The sequence below is a fragment of the Vigna radiata genome, chromosome 1 (assembly GCF_000741045.1).
Source record: "Vigna radiata var. radiata cultivar VC1973A chromosome 1, Vradiata_ver6, whole genome shotgun sequence".
Lineage (NCBI taxonomy): Eukaryota > Viridiplantae > Streptophyta > Magnoliopsida > Fabales > Fabaceae > Vigna > Vigna radiata.
This window is the reverse complement of record NC_028351.1, coordinates 21,543,285-21,567,591: the sequence shown is the minus strand read 5'-3', so window position 1 is coordinate 21,567,591 and position 24,307 is coordinate 21,543,285. Positions and strand designations below refer to the sequence as shown.

Sequence of the window (24,307 nt, the reverse complement as noted above, 5' to 3'; positions counted from 1 at the left end):
GTGGATACTACACAAGACTTGGATCAGAAGCTTTACGTTCAATTATATTTTTCACGAAATCACAATGGCAAACATTCAAAGAAATCAATTGATGCATGAAAAAAATAAAAACGGAATCAATATATTTGTTTCTTTAAATGCTTGGTTTTAACACGATAATATCAAGAATGAGACACAGCGATGGTTAGCATCTTAATTTTAAAAGATTTATTTAATATCTTCTTTATCTAAGTACCTATTTTCATTGCACTAGTCTCTTAAAAGCAGTTTTTAGAGAATGTAAATTTGATCTTCGTTCCCTCGTATCAGAATCAATTTTATTTAATGATGAGAACCTAATTAAGTAGAATTCTTATAAATAGAAGCTTGATAAACAAGATTTAAGCCTGTATCACATGATATGTTGATGAGCAGAATAATTCTGATGATAATTATTTTCCAATTAAGATCACTTGCTGAAATTAAATTTGTAATAAGATATTCAAAAGTCCCCTTGTTTTGGGTGCGTACCTGTACAGATCTAGATACAATGCCACCAAACTTTTATACGATTGATATGAAGGTGAGACAGATTTCACCAAAGGGCATAATACAATCAATCATCTTTAAAGAATCTGGATCACAATTTTTAATGGTAACGTAATCAACTCTGAGAAGACAGACTCCATCGAACATCTGAGGCCTGTCCACCATTTCCTCCTCCACAAGGTCATTCAAATTATATTAGGTCAGTATCCGTTCAACACTTTTAACACACTTTCAGTTTACCCAACAACCATTTCAACACTCATTTTAAATGTGGTCTGTCCCGCTCAAATCACTGTACACTCTGCACTGTCCCTCTGCATTTAGGAGGCTAATGCAACTTCTCCAAGCAGCAGAACTTCATATGATACGAAGGAAATGAAATAAAAGACCCAGCTCCAGTAAATATAGCCTGGTACACTATGTTTTTGACGAGTTAGGATCTTCATGGGGGAAAAGAGGCTTCAGGTTCCCACCTATTAATTCTTCCCTCTGTTGAAAACTTTAAAGCCATTTTACAGTGAACCAACCTTCCCCTTTAGCTAATTAATTACAAGGGTTGGCGTAAGAGGATAGCAATTGATCACCATCACAAAGTATCTCATAATATTCCATTCAAAACCCTCTGATAATAATCATACTGCCGGGTCCTCCAAGCATCCAGGCTGCTGCTGATGAGTGACAGCACCAAGGAGACACATTGCTGCCAAAAAGATAATAACCCTCTTAATAATTACACCCAAAAACATTTTACATTTAAGTAGGTATCATTACTAATATTGAAACCTCTTCAGTTAAACTGAGATGGAATCGCTTTCGTAGGTTCTGTATTGTCCGGGCACCACCTTTAAAACATGGGAAACCAGAATCCTGATTCCAACATTAACAAAAATAAGAGAGTTTCAGAGGAAATACAACATGAATAGATGTCAGAAGAGTATTTCTTGACCCACAGAGGCAAAAACAGAAAAAAAGTGAGGTAAGAGGCCCTTAGTACTACATGTCTAGTTGAAAACAAAGACAAATCTTATCACTTGATATAAGAGAGTCATGAGGTCATCTTCCTAGATGAACCAGTCTAAAAGTTTACGATCAAACATCATTGAGAAAGAAAAAAAATGTAACCACTCTTTTAAAGAAAATTAAAGTATAGCAAGAAAGGAGGAGCTAACATTCATGTTACCTGCAACATCTCAACAAGAAGAATGATGCGCTCAGCGTGCTTGCGGCAAGTAAGGAAGCCTTGAATGCATAAAACCTAAAATGTAAAGTACAAAGCAATATATAAAAAATTAGAGCTAACAATAGCAAGTCATCTATAATCTCTCAAATAAAAATCAGGAGTTTTCGTCAGCACCTTAAAGTAATCAAAGAACTCACTTGGAACACCCTCAGCATCAGAATCCATAACCTAGCACAATCCATTGTTGTGAACATGTGATCATTGTAGGGAGAAATATGATATATAATCAAATGGACATTTGAATATGGGGAGTATAATAGAAAGCAAACAAACTCAGTTTTACCTCAAGAAGTTCCCGAGTTAGTTTGAAAGGTGCACTTTCAAAGTTAACACCACCAGGTGAATTGGAGAGCATGAAGCCAAAATCAATATGTATGATATGACCTTCTTCATCCAATAGGAGATTCCCATTATGTCTATCCTTCACCTGGATGACAACAAATAAAAAAGAGAAATAAGAACAAAAAACATCCAATAACAATCAACACTATAGTGTTATCATTCAAATTGTCACTCAGCATCAGTTACTAAGAACTTTCAAACCTGCAGAAAGTAGCACACCAGGGAATATCCTGCCATACTTTCAACAAAGTTTCTCTGAAAGAAAGCAAAATTATCAGAATAAAACAGAATAACAGAAATGGAATCATCTCCATTTTAAACATAAAAACAAGGTATTCTTCATCATGCACGTTAACATTTGCAAATTTATTAAACAAACAACTTTAAAAAATAATAATCCCTAAAAATTTAAACATTAAAACAAATGGCTGTAAACAGTTATGCCAGATTAAAGGACAAATACAGAGGGAAAGTAAAATAAGCTCTAGTACATCTCAGAAAAGGGTCCATGGTTGTTAAGCCTAAAAGAAACCCGTTGCTCAACTAATGTTCCCTATAGCTAAAAAACTGCAGACTGTCCCTAATACTTTTTCTTTCCTTCAGTGTTAACAGATGTCCAGGACATCTTGAATGTAAAGGAACTTAAATATATTTTTCGACAAAGCATTTTTATTTACACAGTGTCAGAACTCTCTTTATTTTGTTTAAATAAAGATTTGTTGCAAAGAAAGAAATGTAACACATAAAGTAGGCCATTAAATCCACCTGAGAAAAACTAACAAACAAGCAACCAACAAATGCTGGCAATACATTTTTTAACACTCTTTCTGACAATTTTTTATTGGGTGGTGAAATTCATGTGGATCCCACTCCCGTTTGGTGGTTTCCATTCCTAGATTAGTCACATTCACATGAAATTCCTAAGGGGAGAAAATCTGTTAGAAAGAGACTGTGTTGCCAGCACTTCTCCCAACAGAATAATTTCCGTTCATATCTTTTCTTCACATGAAAGTTAAACAAAAAATAGTGCTACCATAGTTGATGTTTATATAGCAAAATGTGAAATTAGAGTATTAACAAATGATCAAGGGTGAGGCCAAAGAAAGTAAAACAATATGTACTGGTGGAAAAAGAAGCCACTACCTTAGTCTACAATAAGATCAAAAAGTTCAGTCTACAATAACTCAGTGCATCTGCATCTCTAAATTACCTGGGCAAGTTTAAAACTGGGAGAATTTTCTTGATACTTAGCACTGAAGAATTCACGTAAGCTTGAGATGTTGGGATATCTACTTTTGATAGAGTGTAGAGAAGCCTAGAAAGCAGAAATATTTTTTAATAGAAAAGGATGAAATTTGGATATTTCAATACATTTAAATTGTGTGAGCAGAGAATTACCGTATCTGGAATTGTTTCAATAATAGCTGTGTAAGAAGAAGTACACAGAACTTCATATGGTCGCAGCCAGAGGGGTAGACCAGCTTCTTGGAAAATATCTGGCAACAAAACGCAATGATTTTAAGCAACATGTAAGACACAGTTAACAGTTCACATAATGGTTTAAACTCACATAACAATTCAGAACATAATGAAAATATGATCCAACATGTATCATCAACAGCTGTAAGATGCATGTAATCCAACTAGCTGTTTAGATCATGCTATAGTACAGACTCCCACTAACAGCTACTGCATAAGAAACTGCAAACAAGTAGATTTATCAATTCTAGAATCACGCATTCAAGGCAGAATTTATACTGAGATTATGAATAACATTATTATTATAAGAGAACCTTACATGACTTAGAAAATGAATGAGAATGAAATTTCTAAGGAATAGTTACTAGAACATGTTCTGATAAGATTAAAGGCTTCATTCAAATTCAGGGAAGCAGGCAAAAAAAAGAAAATACAATAACTTGAACGGGAATTTTTGTTTAAGTTCACCAAATCATGTATAAAACAATAGACGTATATATTTTGAGTTAAAAGAAATGTATTAGAAAAGAACCAGCTTTTTCAAAAAAACTATATTTAAGGATAGATTTAGCTCAGTTCAGTTCAGACATGTTTTTGACCAGCCTTGGTAAAGGTGCGTATCTAATAGATGTAAAACAATTGTAAACTTTCTGGTTCTCACAAAATAACTCTTTCGTGTCATTCAGATCCTACTTAATCTGATATCAAAGCATGCACAGGCAAAGTATAAACCAATGTTCTACTACAAAAGGAAAGTCAGCCTTATTTTCTTTTTTACCTTAATTGTTCCATTTAGACATACATTTTAATCCTTTACTGATAATCTCATTTATACTCGTCATTGGGGGAAACAAGAAAAGATAAAACTGAGAAAAACATTTTTGCAACATAATGAACATCAGCAGCAAAAGAACGATTAAATTATGTACATGATGAGGGTGAAAAAAAAAAGGTTCATCACCTACCATAGAAGTGAGAAATAAGTTGAACAGCCAGATGCTCCTGCCTGCAATCATCACCACTCTTAACAATAACCTATGTGAAAAAAAGGGAAATTGTGCCGTCGTGCTCAAAAAAATTGTAATATAAAATAAAGCACAAATTCTGAAACAGAAAAAATAAATCATTAATACGGATGAAAAGCCAGCCATGCTTATAAATACTACTAATCAGTAATAAAAGACAACAAATCAAGGTACAACTTTATTACTAGCAGGATGCAGAAAATATTCAGAGCCCACCCTTTTTCTTAGTAGTCTTAAGCCTTCAATCCTAAAATCTGTGACATTTTTCACCAGCAAGTGGAAAATTTCAGATTGTTGCTTCATGGATATTTCAAGGGCTTTTTGAAAGCACAAATTATCAAGTGTGATTGTAAAAAAATTGTAAATGATTTGACTACAATATATTTTATGTCCATGAGCCAAAGGACTGAATCTAAACTAAGAAAAAGTATGACCTATAACAACTCAATATTCATAACCGAGCACATTTATGAACATGATGTTGATTAAAAATCAATATTTCAACCATAAATTTATTAAGTAAATTAATACAATTTAACAAATGGTGTGACTTCCTACTACAGTAAAATAAATTGTCAAAAGATCATTCAGTTGCTTCCTTTTTCCTGTTAAGCATGACATCCAGTACATATCTTCATGAGTTTCCAAAATTATAAAGCAAATTAATTTGTTTGAAACTTGGCACTTACAGATCGCAAGTCCCAACCAGGTAACTTCGCATATATGGAAGCCTTGCATATCCTATCCTTCTTTGCCTCCCAAAGTTCACCAGACAAGGCATCGCTGGCTTTGGGAGTAATTCCATTAGCCTGTTGGAGGAATCATGTTATATATGACAACTACACATTCATGAGGTTAAGTAAAATTCAATAATTATGGCTCACCCTTGGTTGTGCATCAGATGAATCTTGACCAGCACCTTTTAAAGGAAGTCCAAGAGGTGCTTCCCCTTTTGCTGCCGCAGCCTACCAAAGGTTCAAACGTTGACAGTAAAAACAAAAGTCTTGCAATTAAAGAACTCTTGATGCATAATTACAACAAGGGAAAGATGAAATGTAATAGTTATAAGTCCATTTTCCGTCAAACAAATTAATTAACAAAGAGAAAAAAAAAAAGAAAGAAGTGGTAAGATACAATCCCCAATCCCAACCAACATTTGCTTATAGTACATGCCAGGGTTTTAAAGGCAAAATCATTCACTAAAATGGATTGTTTTAATAACACGCATCACTAGTTTATGTTACCACCCTATGTCCTGCATATTCTATAATTGTAAGTTCTTGATTATGCTATATCTTATTTACGCCATACATTACAGAATATCTTCTGTTTAAACCCACTTTTAATCCCTATGGTTTTGTGAATATACAATTCTGGTCCCTTTAAAAATTGAATTGCAGATTAGTTCATCCAGATTTCCAAAATAAAAACAATTTTGATCCACTGTTAATAAGTTATTTAATTGCGGACATAACATAACATGTATGTAAATCATAATAGTGTCAATTACTCATTTCCATAACATATTAACATTAAGATTTTACAACAAACTTTAATACATATCATACTGAGAAATGCATTAACATTTTCAGTAACAATTGAATGATATATTAACAATGACCAAAATTGCTTAATTTTGGAAATTTAGAAGATCAAAGTTCCAAATAAAATTTTATATAAAGACCAAAATTACACATTCATGATCCTACAGGGATCAAAAGTAAATTTAAGTCAATATTTTTCTAAAAATACTTTCATTAACAGTAATAAGACATAAGAGCAATTATATTCTGGATTGCTATTATACTATTACTTGTATAGCATTAGAAATGATGCACAAAACACCCAAGTAACTAGTACATGCAAATGCACAATACTTGGATCATCTAATAGACCAACAATCAGACTTAATCCGCATGCATTTAAACAGATAACCTTATGCTGCTCCAACAACTTGATGGAGCAACGATTTTAGAACAAGAACTCTTCATAGTTCATAGAAACTACACATGTACAACTTAAAAGCTGAGTTAATAATTTTGCATATGGATACCAATATAATCATATCAAACAGTTTCAATCTTAACAATATTTACAACTAGAATTCGATAGTTTACAAATTTAAGTGCCAGCTAAAAGAGTTTCGATCAACCACAATAAAGAAGAGTAGTAGCGATCAGAAATAATGCTTAAGCCTATTTTCTAAGCAGTAGGAAATTTCAACTGCTACTTGTTAAACAATACAATTTTGGACTAAAATATAAGCAAAAAAATTGTCACATATGATGAACTTAAATATAAGAAAAAATAATTAATTTCATCATATTTAATGATATCATCCCTAAAACATCCAGCATTTGATTGTGATTGTATTTTCAACGACTCTTTAAGCAAGTCAAGACAATAAAAATTACATTACTTAACTGACTTTCTTAATTAGTGTAAAATTAGTTATTTGTACTTATATTTGAGTTCCAAGGAAGTACATAATTTAGAAAGCAGTAAAACATCGTCAACACGGACAGGATTCATAATAGTTTCTTAATGAAGAGAGTAAGACACACAGGATGACAGCATGGTTGTTAAGGGAATATAAAAGAAGACTATAAAAAACAGGAAGATTGGCAAAGAAAGAATGATCACTGGATATCTACTGTAAAGGAGGAAAAAGAGTAAATGAATTTGGGTACTCCAAAGCACACAGTCCACTTTTACAACCAGTTCCGATTCACTTATTGACCCACCCACTGATGCAAAGTAGAAATTAAACAATATTAATTCCTTTCATCATAGGTTGAAGTGCGTTGAGGAACCAGATCACAAGATATATGATAAGTAATTTCTTAAGGAGATGTGGCTGACTTTCTCTAACAAATTAAGACTCAAAACCAGATTAGTAGAAGTTTAGACAAAAGTAATGTCAATAGCAACAATAATAACACTGTAAAAGCACTCTAGCTTACCTTTACTTCCTCTATTGCCACCGTACTTGGAACACGACGATGTTCTTTCCTCCGGGGAGGTGCTTGCTCCTCAATATCTTCCAATCTAACCCCAGGATCAGCTGTCAACACTACACGTACCCATTCCAAATTACTGCCATGTCCTGCTGCATCCTCGTCATACACACCATCTGTATGAATTGAAGCAGAACGCTGACTGCTGCCATGTAGATCAACCACTTCAATTTTCTCTGGCTGACCATTTAACTGTGTTTCTGTGGAAATATTCACACTAACAAATTTGATTTTTGCCTCAGATACACGAGTCATTGCCTGGTCAATTGCATGAGCAGTTGAACTGGACATCCTATCATTGCTATTGCGATAAACCTCTTGTGCTGTCCGTAATGGATAAGCCCAGGGGGGTGGTCTTTGCAAGAGCGCATCTCCATTTGCCAAAGGAATTCCCCCTTGAGAAAGTTTTTGAGAACTGGATGCCTCCTTAGAGTTACTATACCAAACAATTGTAGGGAATGAAACACGTCATAAGTAAGCTTTCACTTTACTATTATTCTTCACAATGTTGAGGAGTACTATCCATGTAATACCTTGGCATTTCACATTTCAAAACCTCTACGCAGATCAGGAAAGGTGCCTTCTCCCTAGAATTCAAGAGAACAGCTTCATCTTCAGGTATATTAAGCACACGATACATGCCCTTTCCCAATGGAAAACAAACACCTAAAAACATAAAATAAACAAGATTCATACAGAAGCAGGGAGATAAGTGAAATTTACTTAGCATAAGCAATTAAAAATGAAGCACAAAAATTCAGACCAACTCTTTGAAACATACAAAAGCATACATGAATCCATTATCATCAATAAACATCATTCAAATAATATAATAATGGGGAAGAAGTACCTCCAGTGTTCTGAACCTTCACTACATGTAGATTGATTTCTACAAGCGCCTAAAAATATAAGAATAACAAATAATGAGACAGAAAAGGAAACTTTAATAGAATACAAACATATTTCTGTGATCTGTCTTTAACTATGTTAACTAGACTGAGAAAGCATCCAGGAAAAATGTAAAGAAATAACCTCACGAAGAGCACTTTTGCGATCTTCAAGTGGAAATATATCCACTAACCCATACGAAGTATCACATAATGACTGCACAAACTCCAATGAGTCATGGTATGCCCCTTTCCGAAACTGAGATGGACTAATTGGTAATGGTGGCTTTGCACTTGATTTTTCACTTTGCTGCGTTGGGGATCCAGGTTTCTTCTGCCAAAATAATAGGATAACCCCCAGAAGAGGCATAACAAAGTGATATATTAGAAATTATCCTTTTTCATAGATTAAAAAACTAATGAAACACAAAGGAGAAAATAAAAATAGATTTAATAATACATTGGTAATATAGCAATACTCCTTGAACCTACGACTATAATTAGAGAATTCACAAATATGGACCATTTCTAATGCCATGCAATATATCATGTTTATACAATCCTACCATTGTTTATTTAAATTCATTTTACAACAAAAGTTTGTCTTATCCCTTAAAGATGAACTCTGATAAAAGCTTAAACTTAAATTATTTGGAAAAGGCTCACTAATGGCTTTACTACATCTCTATCACACCCCCTCAAGCAAAAGTAATTAACTGCAGCGTAAATGTGCTGAAAATCAGTTTTAATTTGAAGAACAACTGCAGCATGGATTGAACTTTCTAGCCATTCGATCATAGAGGATCTATTACCATGTTGAGGTCCAAGTCTCCAAAAAGCTTATGTTGTCAGGTAAGGCTCGTGAATGACTTTATTAAATATCTAACAACAACCTTACCATCTCATAAAAATATATTAGTTGAATTTAGCATGGAGTATGAGGCATTCCAAGAGCTTATGTTGATGACCTTACAATACCTCAGCTGGCCCCACAACTCAAGAGACTTCTTGGTGGTGAAACCCACCATGTTGTGCAATGCCAACCGAGCTCGTTGCTTCATCAACTACTTCCATCATCTCCTCAACAGACATCCCTGCTCCCTCCTCCTCCCCTCCTAACATCATCATCAAATTTGTTATTCTTGCACACATGATTAGGGCCAAATTTTTCATCACAACACAAATATTTCTCCTTTATAAATTTTTCTTGCACTTCCACTTGAGTCAGCCTCCATTATGGATTCCTTCCTTTAACAATACTAGGAAAATCTTATCATTAACGGAGGCTTGAGATGCAACGCAACAGTACTTGCCTCATAATTCTTGCGTGCACCAGTTAACCATTCTTTCTTACAAATCTTGAACATGGTATGTTCGAAAAGATCCATTGCCTCCTTCTTGAACCTGACTCCTATTATGTACTATCCAATTCATTTCTTCTATTCTCCTTGATTTGTTTGTAGCTTCCAATAATGTATGAGGTTCATACAACTTCAATTCTACTCTCACATCTTCTTTCAGCCCATTCATAACAATTCATATAAAATGTTGTTCTCTGAAACCTTCAAAGAACCAACATATTTCTCAAACCTAGTGACATACTCTTGCCCCAAATAATCTTGCTTCAATGCTAAGAAGACTGGAAGGATTACTCATAGATGCAGGTAGAAACCTCCCCAGTAATGACACCTTGAATTCTTCCCAACCTAGATCACCCTAACACATCGACCTCTAATGCCACCATAACTGCTTCCATCTTCTTGCCAAGTGCAACCATACGAAAATAACATTCAAGCTTTGTTAGCCACCAAAACACATTTTTTCTCCAAAAATATTGGAAAGTCAAGTTTCTGCCATTTATCTCTTCCGCTTGAATCTGCTCTTAATTCATCTTATTTTGAGAATGCTTTATCCACAACCCCAACAATTTTTCCAACATTAATTTAAACCTGAGTAGACGTGATTCTTGCTTTTAAAATCTTGCTGATATGATTTGTTGGTTCTCTTCCACAATTTTTTCAAAATTTTCTACTCATCCCTCCATCATGTTCTCTCTTTTACCCTTGTGCAACATCCACATGGCTCCTAGATCATAGCTCTAATACCCATTGATGGAACTGGGATCAACTTTGGATCTAGAAACCGTAAACAGAGAAACAAGAATGCCTCTATTGATCTTAAAGAACTCCTCACTCGGAAACAGTTCGCAGCTGAATTAGTCTCAAGCATTTCAAGAAACCTAAAACCTCCCACACAAAACTATACAATTTTCCTAACAAACTTCCCCTCTTAATTTCAGCTCAGCTAAATCACAGTTAACCCATCTATCGATTACACACTTTAATTTTTCTTATTCTTTCTTTTGATACAAGCATTTATTATAAGTTCTTGCCAAAGAACTTCCTGTCATGCACATCCTTCATAAAGATCAGCTAGGTAATCTTCTTACCAAGCCCCTTTCTCTGTCACGCTTTTTGTTGTTAATGCAAACTCAAGGTGTTATTGGCTTTCCTCTTCTCAACCACCTTGAGCTTGGGGTGTATGAATATATATTACTCTTTATTATAATATAACTGTCTACTGACAACTGTCACTATTTAGATAGAGTTAATTACAGTTCCAATGGTAAGTAGCTAGTCAGAGTTAGTTGCGTTTCCAACTGTTGGTAGTTAGAGTTAGCTACAGTTCCAACTGTCACTGTTAGAGTTAGTTACAGGAAAATTGTCACTAGTCCGTTGGCATGTATAAAATACCTTTCTGTACGTACTCAATGCAGCTGATTCAATAAAATAAAGAACTTTGATAGATTTTCTTTTAGCTTTCTCTCAAAATTCTCTCTACAACTATACGGAAGTTCAAAGAGGGATACGATTTAAACATTGAAGGGCCAAAATATGAAAAATTAATAGGTTTCAACATTATAGTAATTTCATACTAGCTCACATTGTATATAAAAAGAGTCAACTGAAACAAATATGGAAACAAGGAAATTGTCAATTTTCCAAAGTAGAGGGGGTTGACTGCAGTAATAAAGCTAATAAAGATGTCAATACAAAATTTAAGTAATGTCTGAGTCCAAATGAACAATGTAGAACAGACTTTCTATCAACAAATCATATAGAGCCATTAAGCAACTTTTATTATTAAAACAAAATAATTAGGAATCTTTATACACGGGTTCCATTGATACTTTGCTGCTTTATATTAATTTCCTCAAAAAAATTAAATCAAATGATAAACAAATATTCAACAGACCTCTTTCTGTCTTTTTGGACCCAATAGCTCTGAATCTTCAATTGAACGGTCACGATCTCTGAACAACTTACGAAAAAAATTATCACTACCTGGACTACTTTCAACTAAACCACCATTATTGATGTTTTCATTGGCCATACTACTTTTAGCATCTTCTGGGTGCACACGAAATAATCTTTTGAACAAGGAAAACTCGGAAGACTCTTCTTCCTCACCATTGGGAGTACCCTCTTCAATCTTATCATTTGTATCCTTCTTGTCCTCAAATTTATCCTTTAATAATTTCCGGAAAAACCCTTCTTTTTCATCCTCTTCAGCAAGTTTGGCATATTTCTCGTCAACATTAGTAGCTTCTCTAGTATCATTCCTATCACTCCCGTCCTTCCTATCCTCCGATTTCTCTCGGAACAACTTTCGAAAAAAACCCTCTTTATCTTCATATTCTATTGTTTTAGAGTGTGCTCTGTCCTCAGAATCATTCTTGCTATCACGAAACAACCTCTTGAATAGTCCATCTGAACTTGAAGCTACATCTTCTTCTTCACTTCTACTGTCCCTCAAGAGTCTTCGGAAGAAACCATCCTTTTCTGAGTCTTCATCGTCACCTCTACTGTCCCTTAAGAACCTTTTAAAGAAATTATCTTTCTCGGACTCTTCATCATCTTTCACAGATGACTTTCTAAACAGAAATGCATCACGAATTTTTTGGCCCAGTTCATCATCACCTTTGCTATCTCTCAAAAGCCTCTTGAAAAAACCATCCTTTTCAGAACCATCATCATCTTTGTCCACTGACTTCCTAAACAGAAACGCATCTCTAACCTTAGGGCCAGGCATAAACTTCTTAAATATCTTGTTCTCGTCAGGAGACACTGGTTTCCCATCCTCTTGCAAACTGTTTCCTGAGGAAGGTGAAAATGACAAAGATTTCTGACCAGGTGGTGAGGACGTTAGTGACAACAAGCGATTTTTTGATGACAGTAGCCTATTCAATACTTGGCTCTTCCCTCCAGGACTTGGAGGTTCAGTTTGAGGCCTAATTAGAGGTGGCCACTCACCCATCAAGGTGGCAGCAATCTGACACTTCTCCTGAATCCTACTAATCCCTTCATTATCATCAGAGTCCTCAAGCTCTGCCAACAAGAACCAATGTACCTTCAAAGCAATTTTAAGCGACTTCGAGCACACATCTATCACATATTTATCCAAGGATGGACTAGGCTTGTGTATCATCATGTAACATATCTGGAACAAATAACTCTCAACACCTTGCAACGGAAGTGTGTACATTCTATTGCAGAGATAATCACGCACCCCCGCATGATCATGCTTATACAAGTAGCTAACAGCAATCCACTCACAGAAGAACGCCGAGTCAAAGAACCTGATGAGCCACCCATTTTCACCAGACTCACTGGTCAGATTCGATCTTGATGCTATTTCTCGGGGTTCTTCAGTGTAACCAAGAGTCAAACCTAAAAACCTCACCATCCTCAATCTACTGTCATCAAAAGAAACACCCTAATTCCAACTGGATCAAATTCAAAACAAACTAAAACAAGTTAAAGCTACTGTCACTGGCTACCTTTTAAACATAAACCCTACAAATCCCCAAAACCTTAGTGAAAACCCTAATCCACTCACAAACCGATATTACCCTCTAGCAAATTGTGCAATTCGAATGACTAGTGCAAAACCAGAACACCAAGATACAGAGCAGAAAGCCTTTGCACCAGTCAAGCGAACAAAATATCAGTGCAAAGCCTTCAATTTTCTATACACCGGAAACTGAAGCTGCAGGTGAAACATCGAAGAGTTACCACAGAATTTGTCACTGGAGTTTGAATTGCAGGAAGTAAAGATACCGAAATTGTGATGGAAAAGTGAACCCGATTCTGTAATTGTTCGAGTGCGTGGAATTGAATCCAATATCTCAGCGGATCTTCGTAGCTTCTTCAAACGAGAACAGCGCTTTCTGGATGATTGTTGCGGTGACACCGCTGCTGCAGTGGAGGTCGTCGTTACTTTTTCAAGAGTGAATAGACGACAAAAATGAGGTTCTGCTCTAATAAAACATTGTAACGCGGCATTATTTTATATGATTAAAATAATAATAATAATAATAATAATAATTATTATTATTATTATTATTATTATTAATACTATGTGATGATAATGTTAAAATTATAATTATAAAAATTCTCAAACTTATGACATTCCTCGTAATTTATAAAGAAATGATTGATTAATTGTATTTGCATAGGATATATACATTATATATATTTATATGATATACTTTTTTATTAATAATACAAATTATTTACATTGTCATTAAAAAATCAATATAATAATTTTCTTTTACAAAAGATTGTGAAAAAAAAATTACATTTATCTTTTTTATATTAAATTGTAATATAAAAAAACTAACATTAATATACATAAATTAATATGGTGTTTTAAATAATTATATTTGTAACATAATATATTAAAACGGTATACTTTATAACTCATTTCAAAGGTTTAAATTATATATTTATAATAAAAATTTACATATTTTAATATTATAAATTTTATTTATATTCTTTCAATTAATTTTGTACAACTTTCAACTTGAAAATATAGGGTTTAAGACTTAGAAAAATGAAAACAAAAAGTAAAAATTAACAAAATAATTGTTTTAAAAGATGATACTAATATATTTATATTGTAATTAGTTGAGTCTAAGAATATATATTAAACATATATTTATTAGAACATTTTAACACAAACACTAGATAAATATGATAAAATAATATTAGACGAGTTTAACAATATACACGAGTTTAACAATATACGTCCTAGATGAATTTACTAGACAAATATAATAAAAATCATTAGACAAGTCTAACAATACACATAAAATGAGTCTATCCATACATGACTAGATGAATCTAAAAATACATTAAATAGACGAATATAACAATAAATATTAAAGGAGTTTAACAATGCACTAATTAGGCAAGTTTAACAATACACATTAGATCCGTTCATATACTAGACAAATATATAGTAAAAACATTATGGAAATTATTTCATATATTGATTAGACGAGTTTAAAAATACTAATTAGATAAGTTTGTCCATACATTGATGTTTTTACAAGGCTAAGTATATTTTGTAAGAACTCCAACAACACTTGAAATGCTTTAAGCTTCAAACTCTAAGTGTACTCGTCTTCTCCAATGGTACTCCTTCTCTTTAAGTCGAGTAGGAGTTATGTTTACAAAACACACTTCCTATGCTTAAGTCAGTCAAATGTGTTCGCGAATGATAAATGTGACAATTAATGAATTAAAAAATTTTCACTAGTGAAAAAATAGAACTTATAATAAATTCGATATATTATGACAAGTAAACCGAATTACGTCATAGTAAATTTGATATATTATGTTTTTACTAGGTGTTATGTAGTATTTAGGGTATCCATATATAATTTTTCTTACAGTACCAAATTAAACTCTGAAGCAAAAAAAAATATTTGGATGGAGTTCCTCCTTGATTATTCCTGGAGAAGGAAATTTTGGGAGGCGAGTAGCAATGCATTTAAGTACCTCAAAGTTTGATTCATTCTTTCTCATCACCCCACCTTGTTCAACTCCAATACTATGACCACCAAAGTTGTAGTTTCATTCACTGGTTAATTTTTCTTTGTCTTCAATCTCTAACTCTCATTTATCAAATTAAAGCTATAAAGGGGAAAGAACCATTGGCCATACACAATTAAAAATTCTATGGCTTTCCAAATGTACTCAAAATCATATTCACTCATGTAGTAAGGAAAACTAACTCTGGTCTACCCTGGTTTTACTCCAATGTAACCCTGCCAAAGTAACAAACAATTTTGCTTTTCAGAACTTGCTTTGGCACTTCAATTTTTAAAACAGCTAATTGTGCTTGTTGATATCATGAATTTTCAAAATGAGTTTTATTCCCAATATTGTATAGTTGGAAGCATAATATTTAAAACATAATATTGTGGGTCATCTTTCACCTTTTCAATTGTTGATCTAATGACAAGTGACCGTGACCTAATGATGTGGATATATTATGATAGGTAAACCAAAATACATATAGTAAATTTGATATATATATATATATATATATATATATATGTATGTATGTATATGACTGATAACTGAAAGTATGTCATAATATACTGTATATATTATGACAGGTGACAAAAAGTATGTTAGCCTGAATCTAATATGATATACTTTTTTCACTACATCATAGAATACACAGACCTTTCATGATTACCATAACTATGACACCAAAATACCTGTCATAATATGTCCATTTTATCCATTATAACATGTCTTTTTTGCACTGGTGTTTACCTCATATTATGTGCTTTTATACTATGTTTAAGACTTTTTACTTGGATGGGTCTGACTCATGTGGCTAATTACCTTGGTTAGTCTTTGATTACTCCATCTATTTAATCGTACTTTATTTACTACCTTAAGTAGGTTGTCCATATGTTAAATCTTCGTGGCTGACATGTAATTGGCCATACCGTTATGGTTCATTACCTGGCCAACATGTAGTCGACCACATCATCATGGTTTGTGGTTAGACATTAAAGGTTGATTACTCCTCAAAGTAGGTGGTTGAGATGCTTTCATGTATCTCTTGTCCTTAGCGATGTGTACCCGACCAAGTTACTTTCTTGCGTACTGCAAACCATGATCGAGGACACGAGGCATATGTCAATATGTCATTAGACATATATGGTACAATGAGTTAAACAAGTCCAAGAACAAACATTGAACGTGTTTGTACATACACTGATAAAACAAATATAGCAATATACATTGCATAAGTTTGTCCATATGCAAATTATACGAGTCTATTAATACACATTAGACAAGTTTGTTCATTCACTAATTAGATGAATTTTGGAATACACATTAAATGAGTTTGTTCATACATTTAAATTAGTATAGCGAAAAACATTAGACAAGTTTAACAATACACATTAGATAAGTATGTCCATATACTTATTAAATAAATATATAAAAAATCATTAGATAAATAACTTCATTAATTATATAAGTCTAAGAATACATATTACATAAGTATGTCCATACACTGATAAGACGAGTTTAATAATATACATCATTCGAGTTTGTTCATACATATATTAGATGAGTTTATTAATACACATTAGACGTATCTATCTATTATTTGATTAGACCAGTCTTACAATATGCATTTCATGACTTTGTTTATATATTGATTAGACAAGTCTAACAATATACATTAAAAGAGTGTATCCATATACTAATTAGATGAGTCTAACAATACACATTAGTCAAATTTGTCAATACATTGACTAAAGGAGTATAAAGTTTACTATTCATATTTTTATATACATGCTATTTTTTAAATCTATATATAAATCATTTTTCACGTTGGTTTTATACAAAATTATTTATAAACTTAAAAATATTTATCTTTTTATTTAATATTGGGAATCGATACATACTCATACTCATATTTTTTTAATTTTAAATATTTATTAAGTAATTTTGAAAGAGTATATAAATAGTTAATAAAATATTATATCATTAAGTATTTAATATTTAAATGATAAATATTTGCTTTTTCTAATATTAAAAATTAAGAAAAAAATATGATTTATATATCAAATAAAAAGAATAGTAAAGCAATAAAATAATAATAAAGCAAAACAGCTGGAAGCTTGTTGAGAAAAAAATAATCTTTTGAAAAGAAAAGACTCCATATGGATCATAACATGACGAATACTCATAGTTTTAGAGTTAGAGAACCTAAGATTTGAAATGGATAAAAATATATTCTCTTACAATTTTTTAATATATGCTCATCCCACTTTCAACACAATGTTATTCTTTTAATTTCTTAATCGCTGTCCCACCAAGACACAGATGTAAAAGTCCATAAATATTATATTTAATAGTAAAAAATAAGAATTAAATTATTTAGTTATTTTTTAAATAAATATCTAAGCATAGCTAGAACTAAAAAGTAATCATATTTTTTAGTTAATTGTCTAATTTTTAGTGTCGTTAAGTAAAATGTTATTACCATGACCTAAATTATTTAAATTGTGAATAATAAATAAATCTTTTTAATAATAGAACATATTAAATTTGATGATTTACAATAGAGTTTGACTAATAATAAATAATATATTATAAGAATAGTTTTACACTAAAAAAATAATATGTCAGGGAGCACATAATAATCTATTTAGGTATGATATTGATCTTTGATTTTGAAACTTAGAGATTTTTATTTGAAACACACGTTTTCTCTTAAATATAGTAGTTCACAAATAAAATAATATTATTAATAATGGATTTCGTTAAATTTTAAATAATGAATAAATATAAACATTTTATTAAATTTTTATTTAAAGAATTTGTGTTTTGATTTTGTTGAACAAGTCTTTTTTCATTTAAATATTATGTTTAATTTTTGTTGTTAATGAGATGACGTGACAGTTTATTCTACGTTTTCTCTAATAATTACTTTGTTCGTTTCCTCTTTCATCATCTTCTCTATCTTATCAACTAACACGGTTTCTTCATTTCCTAGAATTCCTCTACGAGCTGGATAAGTTGGAAACAGAAAAAAAAAATATGATATTTGAAAATATTTTGACAACATTTTATATTTTACGTATTATTTTATTTTATGATTAATCTAAATTTATTTCACCATCAATAATGATATGATATCTAAATGGTATTAAAATGTTAAGAAAAGATTATCCACCAAAATATCACATTATTAATTCTGACAAATTCAAACGGTAAAATGCCAAGACAAATAAAAAATAACATTAAATTGAGTGAATTTTTTAATAAATATTTAATGTAAAATCTCAAATTCATAAGATTTTCAAATTTTAGTTAATATTTAATTAAGTACAATATAGCAAATTGATTATAAAAATAAAAGAGCATTGTTCAAAATCTCATAATAACTTGATAATTCATTGTGTAAAAACAATGGAAAGTATGATGAAATATTTGTAAATAGAAAAAATAATGTATGGTATGTATTAACTTCAAACAATGAGATGGATAAGTATTATTTTTAAACATTTAACAACACCTACGAATTTTCTGTTTCTCTCCCTTGCATTACATAGATATATCTGTCGTTTTTGTTTTACTAGGTATTATGTAGTATTTAGGTTATCCATATATAATTTTTCTTACAATAAAAAATTAAACTTTGAAGCAGAAGATATCTGGATGGAGTTCCTCCTTGATTATTCCCGGAGAAGGGAATTTTGGAAGGCGAGTGGCAATGCATTTAGCTACCTCAAAGTTTGATTCGTTCCTTCTCATCACCCCACCAAAGTTGCAGTTTCCTTCAATGGTTAGTGCCTCAATTTTCTCTGTCTTCAATCTCCAGCTCCCATTTATCAAATTAAAGCTATAAAGGGGAAAGAACCGTTGGCCATACACAGCTAAAAATTCTATGGCTTTCAGGATGTAATCAAAATCCTCTTCACTCATGTAGTAAGGAAAACTAACTCTAGTCCACCCTGGTTTTACTCCAATGTAACCCTGCCAAAGTAACAAACAATTTTGCTTTTCAGAACTTGCATTGGCACTTCAATTTTTAGAACAGCTAAATGTGCTTGATATCATCGATTTTCAGAATGAGTTTTGGTCCCAATATTGTATAGTTGGAAACATAATTTTTAAAGCATACTGTGGATCATTTCTCACCTTTTCAACTGCTGATCTAATGGCTAGTGACTGTGACCTGTTGATGTGGAGCAATTCGTGGCCATAAGGTCCAGCACAAGCACACCCTCCACGAGCTTGGATTCCAAAGAGGTCATTGAGCAATGCTGCAACGAAAGGGCCATGAAGTGGTTTCCCTCTTTGGTTCCCCGTTTCTGCCCACAGATCAAGTTCCCCTTCATCACTCCATTCACCTGCTGAGCAACAATTGGTGGTGGAGTAAATCAGAAACGACAATATAGCTTGTCTCTTGGCCTTCAAGTTTCCTAGAACCTCGATGTTGGGGTTTGAGCTAAGCCTCTTTAGTGCCTTGTTGATGTACATTTGTTCACTTTTTTCAATCTCTTCACAGCTTATGTATTCTTTCACCCAAAATGCCAATGCTGCTCTCACTGTCTGGATTATTGGAGGCGTGCCCCCACTTTCCCTTTCCTCTATGTTCTCCAGGTATAATGTTTCCTGCATTGATAACGTGATGATGATCGATGAAGTTTGAATGAACACAAGGTGAAGGGAAAGACATTGTTAAATTGTTTAGCAAAATGAATATTGAAATGGATCAATGAGTAAATATTTTGAAGTATGTTATTAGTTCTCTGTGGTTTTTGGTGTTATTCTTCTATCAGATCTTCAATGCAATCTCTTATTATAGCTATTATTGTTGCAACACAATGGGAGAATAGCACAAGCAAATAAAGACTGCATGTAAGTTTTGTTAGCCAAATTTTCTCTGTATTTGTTTTCACTGATTCACATCAAGCAGCTACAACAGAATCCCTTTCATGCAAACAGTGGACAAATGCATTTCCAAATTCACAACAGAATTACCTGTTCGTTGAAGCCATTGACATAAGTCACAGTTCCACCTCCACAAGTTGACGGTGGTGAAGATCCTAGCAGATAAAGGGCCTTGTTCATGAGGAGAACCCCAGGAGAGTCAGGACCACCGAGAAACTTGTGTGGACTTAGGAACACTGCATCATACCCATCAGTTTCCCCAGACCTCATGTCAATCTCCACGTATGGACCACTAAACAAACATGTAAAACCATTATGAAGTTTCCAATGTGTCACATGAAAACTGTACAGTACTATAAGCATGTGGTGGTTTCAAACTATGTAATAATTCTCCATTCTCACAATTCTATAAATACAAGTACCTTGCTGCAAAATCAAAGCATGCAAAGGCTTTGTACTGATGAAGAAGCTGAGCAACTGCACGTGTATCCAGGTAGATTCCCGTGACATTGCTACAAGCTGAAAAAGATCCCAACATGGGCCTGTTGGTATCTTTGTAGGCCTCAATTTGTATTCTTAGAGCATCCATGTCAAGCAATCCTTCGTCATCAAGATCAATCTCTACCACCTCAGCCAAACTTTGCCTCCAAGAAAGAAGGTTTGAATGGTGCTCGTGCGGTCCGACAAAAACCACCCATCTTTCTTCTGTGTTCAGACTCTTCAAAACCCTTTCCCTCATAACAGATGGCACAGTGATCCCCATCACTTCTTGCAGCCTCTTGATAGCTGCAGTTGTGCCCGAACCACATAATATAAGTGCATCATCTTCCCCACCACCTAAACATTTCTTAATGTACTCACTTGCTTCGTGTACCATTTTTGTTGTCCTGCTTCCAACGTAGCTATCGCATGTGTGCGTGTTACCTATGTGCACAAAAGATAACTAACTGATTAAAAGAAATGTTTCCACATTCAAAATTCCAGTGTCTTCCACAACTCGCTTTTCTAATCTGGGAAGATTAAGCTGAGCTACGTACCTTCTACATGCATACAAAACCCAACTACCAACACCTCCCTCTGCCGCCACAATGATTACTTATCAGTTTTAACAAATAGATCGATGTTCTAATCATCATTTATTGTAAAAGTGAAGTTATTTCACTAGAATTATTTCTAAAAACAGGGTATATTTATTGTTATTCTTGATCCTGTACAATAATCTTAAAGTAGTCATCGTGGAGCCAAGGGGTAAAACAACAGTATAGTTTCTGTGTAAATCAGTCAGAAATCATGACATGACATTTAAATTGTTAAAGGTAAACAAACATATACTGATAATTTATGATAGGAAAAACAATGTTAGTACATATACTATTTACTCTTATAACAATCAGAGTTTATGTATATATATATATATATATATATATATATATATATATATATGAATGAGGGTGGCTTGATGTGAATATCATACCATAGAAAGGAAGAACGTGATTGATGATGAAATTCTCATTATAGTGAAGGCTGCGGCCTGAAGCAGTGTGGTCAGCATAGAGAACTTTTCTTTTTCCAAATGGGGAATCAAACTCTGCATGGCAACCAATGATTTGGGAGCGCAACCAACGCAGTTTTTCCTCCACTGATTCATTACACGGCAGACCCATCTCCACAAGCGTCTTGAAGGACTCAGAGTGGTTGCAAAAGTCGTGAGATTTTTCCGATGTGGTTGTTTTGGATAACACTCCAACCTCGGTGTTGGTTTTGTCTTGGCCATGGCTTTGATCCAAGCATGGTTGGACTAACACAGGTTTCTCTGCCAATAAGGGGTGCTCCTCCCGCATCAGGTAGAAGATCAACTGAAAATAATAGCGAATGATGTTGTTGATGTAACTCAGCATATAAGAAAAGGTGGCAGCGTAGAAGGCTTTGAGAGAAGGCAAAAGAGTTTTGGACTTATATTTTGGTAAAAGTTAGAGTTTCGGTGGGATTATCTTATGGGCTGCACAAAAACCTGGTGGTGTTCGTTTTATTGTGGATGCATGAAATTCAGGTGCGAAACATAGTATTTGAACTTTAAGAATTATAATAATAGTATGCTTCATATGTTTTGTTTCTGTTGGCTATCAGTGCATGGTAACGCTATTTGTTTTTTAGTTTCTGTTGTCTTAGAGGTAAAAAAACATTATTTTACTTTCTAGAATATTTTAAAATATGGATTGGATAAATTTTAATTTGGGTTATGATAAATCAAATAGAAATAATTCATCTTTTAAAAAAATGTTCATTCTTTAATATAAATATGTATATGGGACGAGCGGTTACGAAGAATAACCGATCGATTATGTATAACATCATGACTATGCATTTTGTACGGTATGAATACAGTCTTTTGGCATTGGTCCCAATATAATCATGATATTATACATAACCGATCAATTACTTTTTTAGCCGTTCGTTTCAGATATCATACAAAATGCATTTAATTAATTCAATAACTATATTTTTTATTGATGCGTATCCAATTAATTCATGAAAATAATACAATATGTGGAATATTAATATATATCTAATTATAAATACAAAGAAAAGTAGTTAAATTGATTAGTTTTAAATAATAATAATAATAATATTATTATTATTTGGAAATTCTTTTCAGAGATACATGTAAAATTAAATGGTTTGAATCGCATTTATATTTAATGAGCCGTAGTATCAGTGAGTAAATAAATACATCAACTGTAATGAAAAATTGGTAATTGATTGCATTCAAGAGTGGTTATATATTTCTTATGTTCGGAAAAAAACGATATTTTTGTTTGCTTAATATATACTCGAGATAGTATATTTTGGAAATTGTTCTTTTATTCTTTTAAAACGATTTTTGAAAATTTAAATTTTTAATTGTGAAAAAAATATTAAAGTAATTTTAATCCAATACATATTAATTGAAGTATCCATTGAATTAAAGACTTAATATCTATAAAAGTAAATTAATAGATTTGATCTAATTCATTTTTTTTTAATTATTAGATGAGTTGTTTTGCTATCCTTCAACTTTAGCTTATATGTTTATTTGATAAAATTCAAAAATAAGTAATCAATCATTAAATGTTTATAAATAAAAAAGTAAATTAATAGATTTGATCGATTCAAATTTTTATTTATTTTTTAATGACTGGATTGATTGTTTGCTACCCTTGACTTTTAGCTTGTATGTTTACTAAAAGACTTAATAATTAGTCATTATCTGTTTATAAAAGTAATTAGTAAATTTAATTCAATTAATTGTTTTTATTTTATTTTTCAATACAACAAGCTTATACGTGAACTATCATACTAGTCCAATAAAACTATAACCTTATATACATTACACAAGATATCGTATAAATACGTATACCTACAAAGCACTAAGACTTAAATGAGACGAAACAAAACTATCAAAATTATTACATGCATTATGCATTTTACGATCCTAGTGCATTTCTTAATACCCTTACGTGTGGAGTATTGGGTACTCTAAATACATTTATGTAGTTTCATTATATTACATAATAACATTTAAGTGATCTTCTCTACCATCATTATTATATCTAATACATAATAATACGCATGGTAAGACATTGTCCGTCGCCTGATCATGGGGGACGTACTCGTTTGAGGCCAAGCTCTCACGGGTTTGTTTTTGGCACCACTCCAAAAGACCTCTTATCATTGGAGATATTTGTGTATATAATTAATCAGTCTTTCTTTCACTCAATCTGGGACTTTGTTTGCACTCCAACAAAATAATCATTTAAATTGAACAATAATGATTTTAAGTGTATTGTTAAAGAGGTTTTTTAGTGGTTGTTAAAACCCCATTTTCCAATGATATTTATTATCATACAATTATACATTGATATATTTTTAGATTTTGAGGACAAGATTAGAAGGTAATTAATAAAGTTGAAGTTATTTAAGCATGTTATCTTATATTTCTTATATAACTTTCGCTTTAAAAAATTGTTTA

General features: G+C 32.5%; 2 protein-coding genes across 9 annotated transcripts; both read right to left on the bottom strand.

The window, feature by feature from the left end:
* Window positions 1-407: 407 nt before the first annotated feature.
* On the bottom strand, window positions 408-13,825 carry LOC106770517 (phosphatidylinositol 4-kinase beta 1). Of its 8 annotated transcripts, none has more exons than XM_022786342.1 (17): window positions 13,639-13,825; window positions 11,774-13,567; window positions 8,664-8,852; window positions 8,482-8,530; window positions 8,165-8,297; window positions 7,578-8,067; window positions 5,499-5,579; window positions 5,304-5,423; window positions 4,555-4,624; window positions 3,509-3,606; window positions 3,321-3,425; window positions 2,312-2,365; window positions 2,052-2,195; window positions 1,883-1,936; window positions 1,709-1,783; window positions 1,312-1,395; window positions 408-1,228 (listed from the first exon to the last, which is right to left on the bottom strand). In XM_022786342.1, exons 2-17 carry the CDS (start codon window positions 13,262-13,264, stop codon window positions 1,127-1,129), a joined length of 3,339 nt encoding a protein of 1,112 aa, XP_022642063.1. In that variant the 5' UTR covers window positions 13,265-13,567; window positions 13,639-13,825; the 3' UTR covers window positions 408-1,126. The 8 variants fall into 8 exon arrangements, 5 of the variants coding, with proteins under 5 accessions (XP_022642063.1, XP_014511808.1, XP_022642076.1 ...); XM_014656322.2 differs by having other exon boundaries at window positions 13,663-13,825; XR_002669723.1 differs by having other exon boundaries at window positions 1,172-1,228; window positions 1,906-1,936; window positions 11,774-13,825.
* A 5,014-nt stretch (window positions 13,826-18,839) lies between these two features.
* Window positions 18,840-22,303, bottom strand: LOC106759220 (probable cysteine desulfurase). Its single transcript, XM_014642284.2, has 5 exons — window positions 21,773-22,303; window positions 20,721-21,222; window positions 20,389-20,590; window positions 19,543-20,019; window positions 18,840-19,377 (listed from the first exon to the last, which is right to left on the bottom strand). Exons 1-5 carry the CDS (start codon window positions 22,194-22,196, stop codon window positions 19,033-19,035), a joined length of 1,950 nt encoding a protein of 649 aa, XP_014497770.2. The 5' UTR covers window positions 22,197-22,303; the 3' UTR covers window positions 18,840-19,032.
* Window positions 22,304-24,307: the final 2,004 nt, after the last annotated feature.